Source organism: Bombus vosnesenskii, unplaced genomic scaffold (assembly GCF_011952255.1).
Source record: "Bombus vosnesenskii isolate JDL3184/JDL3185 unplaced genomic scaffold, Bvos_JDL3184-5_v1.1 scf7180000013492, whole genome shotgun sequence".
NCBI classification, from domain to species: domain Eukaryota; kingdom Metazoa; phylum Arthropoda; class Insecta; order Hymenoptera; family Apidae; genus Bombus; species Bombus vosnesenskii.
In genome coordinates, this window is record NW_022883081.1 from 149,221 (window position 1) to 159,435 (window position 10,215).

Sequence of the window (10,215 nt, forward strand, 5' to 3'; positions counted from 1 at the left end):
GTATTATTCAGTACTACCAATACGCGTTATATAGGAACAACTCATATGTTATGTTTTATTTAAAATATTCTCTAATTCATTAAACTTAATATAATCTTTAAAAATATGTAATGTAATTTTGTACTTCAAAAGTATCAGAAATAATATCTAAAATAATATTTAAAAGATCTATAGTTCAATAATAGTAATCTACACTTTACTGTAGTGGCAACAGTTGAACATCTGATACGAACTTCTATGTGCTGAGTGTACATCCAATATAATTATGTATAAAAGTGCTATTTTTCTACTTTTTATTATTATCAACACATCGAATAAGTATGTAATCGCCGAAAATGACGAGGATATATCGACAGATCTGTATGTTATCGAAGGAAAAGTATTTCCATGGGAAAATGGAGCTCCAAGTGGATGGCAATTAATGACTCATGTCATGGCTAATGGTGGAGAACATTATGGTTTCTTAAGGTAAATTTACGTTAGATATTTTTGGCTGAAAATTAAAAATTTTTCAACTGTATATTTTTATCAGATAGAAAATATCTGAAGTAATGCTTATTTCAACTTTATATTAGTATCCCTATTAATATATTTGTACTTTGTATGTTTTACACTTTTAGGGAGGATGGAACGTTTATTATTTCAAATGTACCGTCAGGATCATATGTAATTGAAGTTGTAAATCCAAACTGTGTTTATGAACCTGTTAGAGTAGAAATTAACTCAAAGGGAAAATTCAGAGCAAGGAAAGTTAATTTGATTCAGACGTCTCAAGTAATACAAGTTCCATATCCATTAAAAATGAGACCACTCACACCATTCCGTTATTTCCAAGTTAGAGAACAGTGGAGAGCAACTGACTTTTTATTTAATCCCATGGTATGAATACTATTACACACATAAATTTACATTTATATAGAAAAGAAATTCAATTTATCATTTTTTATATCTTTATAGGTTTTAATGATGATATTACCGTTATTGCTAATTATGATTATACCAAAAATCATGAATGACCCTGAAACTAGAAAGGTTGGTAAATAACGTTAATAATATAATTTTATAAGTTTTATTGTACAATGTTAAATTTACAATTTGTATATTACTTCTGTATTTTTCAGGAGATGGAGCAATTAAATAATTTCACCAATTACAATATGCCAGAAATGTCTGAAGTAATAACATCATTCTTATCTGGTGGGGAGAAACAAAAAGCAAAAGCAGTAAAAGCTGCAAAAAAGAGACAATGATTAAAATGCTTATAGAATGTATGTTTGCACTTTTGCTCTAGTCTTTTAATTGTTAATCAGATTTCTAGAAAAAATGTTAAACTCTTCTCACTTTTTTAATTTTCATGTAGCCTTTTTACATTTGAAAACAGGTAACAGAGAATTCTATAATGTTATTTTAATGCAACAAAATAAATATATACTACATATTATATTACATAACTTGGTACAAGTCATAATTGGTAAGAATTGGTAGGAATATTTTATAAATGGCTATTGAAAAATTAAAAAAGAAGGAAAAGACTAAAGTACATTTTGGTGAATGTTAATAAACTTTTACGTTTTTATAAAATAAATATTTATCTATAATTTTGCATATTCACCAATTGTATTGAATGTATATATTTGTAATTATTTTATTATCTTTCCTTTTGTGTATTATTATTTAAAAACATATGGAAGAAATAATTCAAATATTGTGTACTATGAATCTAAAGCAATTCTTAACTATATCAATCAATATATGACAAAATATATTTGTAGGTTAAAAATAAATATCCTGATATTACATTTAAACTGATATATAATAATTATTGGAAGAAATTATGATATTCTACACCATTTTACAAATGTATTAAAAAATGTTTATTTTCAAATATTATGCATTACAGATTATCCTTTATCTAGTATTTACAATACATCATAGATCACGTTTTATAGCTTATTAATCATTTAAATTTACATAATTAAATGTTTAAATTTTTTATTTGTAACATACGTTCTCTGGCTGCTTTGAACTGTTCAAAAATATTGTCTATATTAGTCATAAGTTTATCTGTGCTCAATCTCTGAAAATAATTTAAGTGGTCATCTTGTTTAATTGAGCCATGAGTTTGATGGATGATATTCATATTTAACTTAATGTAACCACTTGGTGTAACATTTAAGTATGACTTATTTAACATTTTATCTTCATGTCCTTTTGGGATACTACAGTGAGTTATGTCTTCCAATTCATAAGTACCACCTGTAAAAAATCTTCTAAGGGTGTTGATAATACTTCCTGTTGGTCGCCAAGTTGGGATATTGAATTTATATGAACCAGGTAATACAGGCAAAGGAATAACAGCATAACCTTCTGTACGATATCTGAAGTTTTTAATTGTTAAATTTAATTTTTTTATTATGCAAAGTATAAAAATTTTTATATTTAATTTACCTAAACCAGTTGTCAAGTGATGTAACTGATAGCAATAATCGAGGCCAAGATGGTAAAATACTGTTTGCATCAAGCACAGCTGCAGATTGAAAATCTAATGATATTTCAGAGGCATAACTAAAATACGCAGAGTTATTCTTTAAATTACATCTTTGAGTTCTTCCATACAATCTATCAACTTGACTTGTGCCCCAATGTTCTGGCAAATCAACATAGTAAGAAATGCAAAGTCCATTAAAAAAGAAATCATGAGCTGATAAAATGTCCAATTTTATAAAAAATTTATATACATTTGATGATGCTAACTGAAAGCTGTGAAATACTTCTGCTTCTTTGTACATCAGATGTTCTTTAATTTCCTAAAATATAAAAATCAAAACATTATCTGGTTACTTTGTATATATTATTAAAAAATGAATAAGTATGATATTTTGAAACATTTTTATAATGCCTTTAATTATTTCTCAAATAATTTTATCGTAAAAAGTATATGTTTTTTACATATAACAGGATAATATCTTAAATAATACACTACGATAATACATTATCGTGATAATCCGAAACTGTGTGAAAGTTGCTTTTCCGTTTAAATAACAATATATACTGCTCGACCGTGTACATATAAACATATAGATATATGTATGTATTCATAAATGTATACGGAGGAGAATCGATAGTGTGAACGTATTCAAGGAGCCATTCACTGCCATAAGATTCAGTTGAGTTTGAGACTACGCCGGTGAATGTACTTCATCGTTCCCACGTATTTCATATATTCTAAGTAATTAATAAATTTTCATTGTATTGTAGTAAAATGATCGAAAATACAGAATTAAATATGAAGATAATCACATTTTCCGAGTATGTTTTAACCAAATGTAAAATAAAACAACTAAAATTAGTTTAGTGTGTCATATGTTTAGTTATAAAAGATTATAACTGTTGTGTTAATGATTAATTTTCGCTGAATTCAAGAATTATGTTTTATCCTCAAAGAATGATGAGACAAGTCTCTGAAATCTCCTATGTTGGGTATGTATATATTTTATAATATAATATTGTCACATAATTAAAATTAGAAAAATTATTAATAAAATTTTTAACTCGGAAACAATAGAAAAGACCGTATGTAAATATGCAAACAGAATTAAATAGAAATGTTTTAAAACGTTCAAACCAATTTACGATGAAAGATTTGAATTAATGTAATCAAATCTTCAATTGATTTAGTCCTAAATATTTTACTTGTAACACTAGATTAAAAATGTAATAATAACTTTCACCTTCAACTTAAATTAAAGGTATACAAAAAACTAAAGAAGGCAGCATTTAATTATGCAAACATGTTTAAACCGGTTTACCATGGAAAAATCTGATCATGCATTTTATATACATATACATACTCACTTTTCGCGATTCATTTTGTTGTTGCTGTAATTCCAATGACGATTGTTTCTCGGAAACATGCTCGAGCCAATAATTAAATTGAATGCCGCTGGAATTCGTGATAGTGTAATAATGGTCGTTCGTGAAGTCGGGATTTACCGTCAGAATTTTATGCAATTCATTATACGTAATCGTGAACAGCACTATTTCCGTATTCTCGTCGGAGCGTGTTAAGATTTTATCTCGTTCAGATAAGTCAACCATGACATACATTGTAGAACGCTCCATGTAAAGATAATGATTCGTTCGAATCCTTGTTTCGTCAGGTGCATCATCAATAACCGCTTTATTATACCTTTCAGGGAAAGGTTTACGATTTTGCAAAGCCGGCAATGCAGTTTGGTTTTTAATTGCCAATTTTGTCTTATAAGGTTTCGTTAACAATTCGTCACCCAGATAATAAGAATCATTTTGTGTGTAGGTATAAAGATGAGAACCCTCGATATTCTCCTCTTTGATTTGTCTGTAATATGCTTTCTGACATTCAGTCAGACAATTCGTTTCTTCACTGTAAAAACTTAGTTCGAATGGACTAAATACTTTTTCCTGCCAGTTAAAAATACGATCCTCCTCTTTAAGAAAATTCGAGTCCCTGGTATCCCCTTCGTTTTCGAGCAGTTCTGCAAGCAAAGGCCTTTGCTGCACGATTTTGACTCTGAAACAATAAACACACGGAAGATAAATACAATTTAGAATGTAGAAACAATCTCTGCCAGATGGCCGGGATCTAATTCTATCGACATGTCTGGTACCAGTTTCGGCGGCAGAACAGTCGCGTTGTTTTCAATTTGGGCGATCAGAATTAATCTTGCAATAGCATGCCAGACTCTTTCACGGTCTTAGCAAAATTTTGTATGGAAATAGATAGTGATTTATTTTACATAGTCCTCCTCCTCCTTTATAAAATAATCTTTTTACTGACATATAACATAGATGACACAATGTGAGCTGTATTTCAATGCACAAGAGACCTCGTGTGCTATTTAATAGTCTAAGAAAAATAGTATGTATACCATTCCAGGGTTAATTATACATTTTAAACAATACATTGGAACTGACCAAGAAAGAGATAATAATAGAAAGGAATAATAAACAGACAATAATAGTGAAAAATAATAATCTTATGAGCGTTGACATTTGTAAAATTTTTTTATCATAACGAAAGATGAAGATTCAAAATGTTACCTTATTTTAAAGTTGCTTATAGGTTCTTTAACTTTGTAATTGACGGCAATTTTTTGCTTCCGTATCTTATATGCCATTTTTTGTTTTTACTCCGAAGTATATCGATCACTTGATAAGAAATCGATTTGAAATAAAAGAACATTTGGGTATGAGAAAAAAGAGCTAACTGACGAGAACAAGGTACCGATAATCGCATACGAAATATTGTATATCGATTCCTCTGTTGCTTGGTAACGGGTCTGACAACACGAATATATACATACACAGCTGAATACTTACGTTTTATGCTGTCTGTACCCTCTTACGTATGATTGTGGCGAATTTCTTTTGACATAGAAATAAAATGTAGTTGTAAAAACCTTACATCCTGTTGAGTCAGCTTTTTATAAGGCGGGACATGTAATAAACACAGCAATATTTCATACACATCTTTCGCGAGTGATTAAATATCAAGAAAGTTATCTGTATATACCTACATGTATATACATATATAGAATATTAGTTTTCAATAGCATGTATTAAGATTTTTAATTGCAGATAATTTTTTGTAAAAAATGAAATAAAAGTGTATTTATATTATATTATTCTAATAATGTAATAATAAATAATTATTTTTTAATGATATAAGTAATATTAATAACATATAATTATAATAATTTTAAGAGAGTAATACTGAACGGATAATCTGAAATTTTTTAATATTTCACGAGCATTTTGATCTATGTAATTCTATTTATATAAATCTCTCACAATTCTTTCATAAATACTCTAATGTTATATTCTATTTCAATCACTTGCTGGTAACAAAGTACCAAATGTCGCTCCAGACTTCATTAATTTTTTGATGAAAGTAAAGCTAAACAATATACATACGTATGCAAGCTATCTAGCGTACTTACATACACACGAATTTTATGATTCACTAAGAAAACTGTATGAATCATCAATGAAGATATGTATTCTTGTTAGTATACCGGTGAATTACAACTTTTTATTATCTTACAATAATATTAGATTTTAATTACTATCTCCACTTTTAATGTTATTATCAATAAGGAATTTTTTGTAATTTCAATCATCATTAACATTTATTTTAATCAATTATCCAAATTATTATAAGGAAAAAGAAAGAAATTAGAAATTGCTACATTAGGAATTAGATTTTTAACTTTATTATTAATAAGAATTTTATTTTATCTAACTATACAAACAGGTAGAACTGTTCTGTTATGTCAATAAAGAAATAATTACAACATTCTGCCACACAGTAGAACATCTTACGGTACTTTCTATTCGTGCGATGCTTGGGCCGCTTTAAGTTCACCTGTTGCGAGTTGCGACGCTGGCGACTTTCAACCGTATAGTCTTTTCAAAACGTGTCCTGTTATACCTGATGAGATACGAGTCTTCGTACTGTGTACATATAATACTAACCGATCATAGTAATGGGAAATTTGGTTCGAAGATAAACTAAGCTATCTGACTGACGATTAAAATTCTTGTCGATTGCAGAGGTATTAAGATTAATGGTATTTCTCGAAAAAATCAAAGATGCTTGAATAAATCAATGTCTATGTACAATATACATCACGCGGATACATAGAATACATGTAGAACCGTACATGTATCTCAATCGTCTACTACACAATACATAAATCTTCTCTGTCTATATTCCGGATAATGCATCGATCTGATAAGATAAAATAATCGTGTATCATTCGTATAAATAATGTGTAAAATAAATTTCTCCGTAATAGCTAGAGAATGTAGTAGATCGTGTGCCGTAGAAGTAGACATAACTTGTGTCATTCGTACGTTTAATATGCAATTTAACAAGTGTACAAATTTGACAAATTAATCGGATACAGGTATGAAAAGAATTTAAATGTACATATATATTCTTTCCTTTATCAAGTATAAAATGTAAAGTATATTTTTTATAGTAATTTCAATAAATTATATTACTTCACCTTTTTGAAAGGATTAATTTGTTTTTTTTAGGATAAGAATAATGAGATTAAGTCATATAATATTTATTGTATCGTATATTTATTTACATTAGGTTTTATTTTGTGTTGCAGAGGTTTCAAATTAATAAGAATGTCAAGTAATCAAGAAGGAGAGTCTGGTATAACAATACCATTGCAGTATAATAATTCTGTAAGAGTTTATCTTTTCTATGCATACTTTTCATTATAAGTGTCCCATAACCTGTATAAACATTATATATTATAAATTTGATAAACGGTATAGCTTTTTATATATTGCAATAATTTCGATGTTTTCAGCATTGGAAATCTATATTTGAAAAATATGATCTTGATGGAGATGGGAAAATCTCGTATCAAGAATTGCGAGCTATGATACGCAGTTCTAGTTACTCTAATGATATTCCAACCAGGGTTGTCCATATAATAATGCATAAAGCAGATCTAGATGATTCTGGATATCTAGATTATCCAGAATTTATAGCTATGGTATTTTTATCTCTATTACTATTACTTTTATTATAATTTTACTTTATCTGCAATTGTGTTCTTACCATAGAATAATACTTATTTATGTACTTTATTCTATATATTATTACTTTTATCATTATTGAAAAAATAAAGATATTGATAAAGGACTATTTTTTAATAGATCAATAATCATCTGTTGATTACCAGGTCAATTGAATTTATACAATTATAGGATCTATTTTATCTCTTTTAGATTACTTCACCATAATATTTTTTATTATTCAGTGTGAAACTAATAAACAAATTCTATATCCTTCTTTAGATTCATAGAAAAGATATGCAAGGTGTTTTTGGTCATCTTGTGCAACGATATGTACAATCTATGGTTCCACAAAGACCATCTCCTTTTGAAGGTCTAGCAAGGTCTAGTGACATACCTGATGGGCAGTATGAAGAAGAATATAGTTGTAAACCTCCAGCACTAGCAATGATAATTATATCTATACTAGAAATTACTTTATTTTTATACGATGTAATTGTATATAAATCACCTTCAGTCGAAGGACCAGCAGCTACATTATTTATTTATAATCCACACAAAAGATACCAAGCATGGAGGTATTTAACATATATGTTTGTACATGTGGGGTATGTATTTTTCTTATTCTATAGATAACTATTTATATGATTAAATAATTAAAATATATGTACTTTTCTTTATACAGAGTATTTCATTTAGTAGTAAACCTACTTGTGCAAATAATGCTGGGTATTCCACTGGAGATGGTACACAAATGGTGGAGAGTATTAACTATATATATAGCAGGTGTTGTAGCAGGATCTCTTGGTACCTCTGTATCGGATCCTACAGTATATTTAGCAGGAGCATCAGGTGGTGTATATGCATTAATTACAGCTCATGTGGCAACTATATTAATGAACTGGTCGCAAATGGAATTTGCTATTTTACAATTGTTAGTATTCCTTATTGTAACAGTTGTTGACATTAGTCAAGCAATATATAACCGTTACGTGTTAGAAACCAATGACCAAGTTGGATATGTTGCTCACTTTGCTGGTGCCATTGCGGGTTTGCTCGTAGGTATAAATGTACTCCGTAATCTCGAAGTAAAAACTTGGGAAAAAGTCGTGTGGTGGGCCAGTATTATTACTTACACTGTACTTATGACAGCCGCCATTTTATGGAATATTTTATATACGTCTTATTATGATTAGTTACTCTTAATGCTGTTGCGTTTTCTAACGCAGTCGAAGTTTGTAATCTTGCCACTATGTAAGTAGAGACAAGTGAAACTTTTTCTACAATACCAGTTAGATAAATAAGGTGCAAATTTCAGTGCACTTGTATATATCTAAACTGAACATTAATATATTGCATACTGTGATATAGAAGGTCTCTATATTTTGCACAGGAGAAATAGCTATTACATATCGTAATGACAAATAATTTTATACTCGATAATATTCCGCGTTAATGGTAAAAAAATGTAATATAACTTTTTTGCTATTTCATTGTCTCTAAAAGTATAATAAAAGCAATTATTTTTATAATAATAAATTAAATACGTTAAATGATAATCGTTCAAAGATAAAATATTAAATGCTATAAAATATAATGATAAGATATAAATGTTACAAATGCTATATCCTAAAGCGATAATTGCAATATGATAATTTTATAGTGCGTTGTTTTCAATATTTGAGCACATATTAGAATAATATTTGATTAGTATTTAATTTGGAAAAAATAAATTTTATTATTATAATATATATAAAATATTAAAGTATTACTGGTATATATATTTATATACATATATACTATTATGGAACGTTTCTCTTCTACGGTAATTTTTATGTAATAAGTTTCTGTGCTTCATTATATCATGTATTTATAATTCACTATGTCATGTACCTGATTTGCAAACTACTAAACTAATGTTACAGAACAAATTTGTCCACATATATGTGTAAGATGTATAAAGACCTTCATAAACTTGAAATTTTTATTTGCAAAATCTATGTTTTGGCTGCTAAAATAGTAAAATTATTTGTTTCAATATAGATAAAAACTTGACAAAAATAGAACGACAATAGAAAATAAAAAATTACTAGTGCCTTGTAAGTATAAAATGAAATCTAAGTCTGAGGTGTATATAAAAAATAGCACTGTTTTAACATTATCATTTATTTAAAAACGCACTATTTTAATTTTATCAGGAAAATAAACATATTGAGATTTAATTTTAACTACTCTGTTCATAATGAAATATTACACAACTTTCATAAAGTCACACTTAAAATATTACAAAATTTTTAATTCAACAGTAATTATCTTAAATTTTGGCAATATATCAAAATCATAAAAGTATATTTTAGAAGATACCCGTGAATCATGAGGTACAATCATTTGAAAGTATATTTCAATTTAAAGCAATTTTAATAATTATTCAGGTTTGTCATGCACAAGTATATCTATTATGTTCTGTTACTAATTAAGTTAATTATTAATATCAGTATATGCAAGGAAAATGCAAGTATATTAATTTTTTTATTCTCACCAAATAAAATCTTTATTTATTTTTTTCATTCTTCTTTTGTTTTTATCACATAAATACTAATCATATCTTTAAGATTCAAATATATGAAATACGCACAA

General features: G+C 27.8%; 3 protein-coding genes across 5 annotated transcripts; 2 read left to right on the top strand and 1 right to left on the bottom strand.

Moving 5' to 3' along the window:
* The first annotated feature begins 180 nt into the window (after positions 1 to 180).
* On the top strand, positions 181 to 1,309 carry LOC117238387 (ER membrane protein complex subunit 7). Its single transcript, XM_033503257.1, has 4 exons — positions 181 to 468; positions 621 to 879; positions 958 to 1,032; positions 1,122 to 1,309. Exons 1-4 carry the CDS (start codon positions 266 to 268, stop codon positions 1,248 to 1,250), a joined length of 666 nt encoding a protein of 221 aa, XP_033359148.1. The 5' UTR covers positions 181 to 265; the 3' UTR covers positions 1,251 to 1,309.
* Positions 1,310 to 1,941: 632 nt separating this feature from the next.
* On the bottom strand, positions 1,942 to 5,318 carry LOC117238382 (Meckel syndrome type 1 protein). The gene is made up of 4 exons (XM_033503247.1): positions 5,080 to 5,318; positions 3,856 to 4,549; positions 2,449 to 2,807; positions 1,942 to 2,378 (listed from the first exon to the last, which is right to left on the bottom strand). Exons 1-4 carry the CDS (start codon positions 5,154 to 5,156, stop codon positions 1,976 to 1,978), a joined length of 1,533 nt encoding a protein of 510 aa, XP_033359138.1. The 5' UTR covers positions 5,157 to 5,318; the 3' UTR covers positions 1,942 to 1,975.
* Positions 3,428 to 9,029, top strand: LOC117238383 (rhomboid-related protein 2). Of its 3 annotated transcripts, none has more exons than XM_033503249.1 (5): positions 3,428 to 3,480; positions 7,161 to 7,239; positions 7,368 to 7,556; positions 7,861 to 8,186; positions 8,264 to 9,029. In XM_033503249.1, the coding sequence occupies exons 1-5, from the start codon at positions 3,428 to 3,430 to the stop codon at positions 8,772 to 8,774; spliced, it is 1,158 nt and encodes a 385-aa protein (XP_033359140.1). In that variant the 3' UTR covers positions 8,775 to 9,029. The 3 variants fall into 3 exon arrangements, with proteins under 3 accessions (XP_033359140.1, XP_033359141.1, XP_033359142.1); XM_033503250.1 differs by lacking the exon at positions 3,428 to 3,480 and adding an exon at positions 6,266 to 6,593 and having other exon boundaries at positions 8,264 to 8,774; XM_033503251.1 differs by lacking the exon at positions 3,428 to 3,480 and adding an exon at positions 6,600 to 6,947 and having other exon boundaries at positions 8,264 to 8,774.
* Positions 9,030 to 10,215: the final 1,186 nt, after the last annotated feature.

Excerpts from the sequence above, each read along its gene's own strand:
- LOC117238382 (XM_033503247.1), bottom strand. The coding sequence starts at position 5,156 with ATGGCATATAAGATACGGAAGCAAAAAATTGCCGTCAATTACAAAGTT. Across the intron at positions 4,550-5,079 it reads ATAAGCAACTTTAAAATAAG|AGTCAAAATCGTGCAGCAAA; the intron begins GTAACATTTTGA and ends TTATTGTTTCAG. Across the intron at positions 2,379-2,448 it reads TCACTTGACAACTGGTTTAG|ATATCGTACAGAAGGTTATG; the intron begins GTAAATTAAATA and ends TAAAAACTTCAG.
- LOC117238383 (XM_033503249.1), top strand. The coding sequence starts at position 3,428 with ATGTTTTATCCTCAAAGAATGATGAGACAAGTCTCTGAAATCTCCTAT. Across the intron at positions 7,240-7,367 it reads CATTGCAGTATAATAATTCT|CATTGGAAATCTATATTTGA; the intron begins GTAAGAGTTTAT and ends CGATGTTTTCAG. Across the intron at positions 8,187-8,263 it reads TATATGTTTGTACATGTGGG|AGTATTTCATTTAGTAGTAA; the intron begins GTATGTATTTTT and ends TTCTTTATACAG.
- LOC117238387 (XM_033503257.1), top strand. The coding sequence starts at position 266 with ATGTATAAAAGTGCTATTTTTCTACTTTTTATTATTATCAACACATCG. Across the intron at positions 880-957 it reads ACTTTTTATTTAATCCCATG|GTTTTAATGATGATATTACC; the intron begins GTATGAATACTA and ends ATATCTTTATAG. Across the intron at positions 1,033-1,121 it reads ATGACCCTGAAACTAGAAAG|GAGATGGAGCAATTAAATAA; the intron begins GTTGGTAAATAA and ends TGTATTTTTCAG.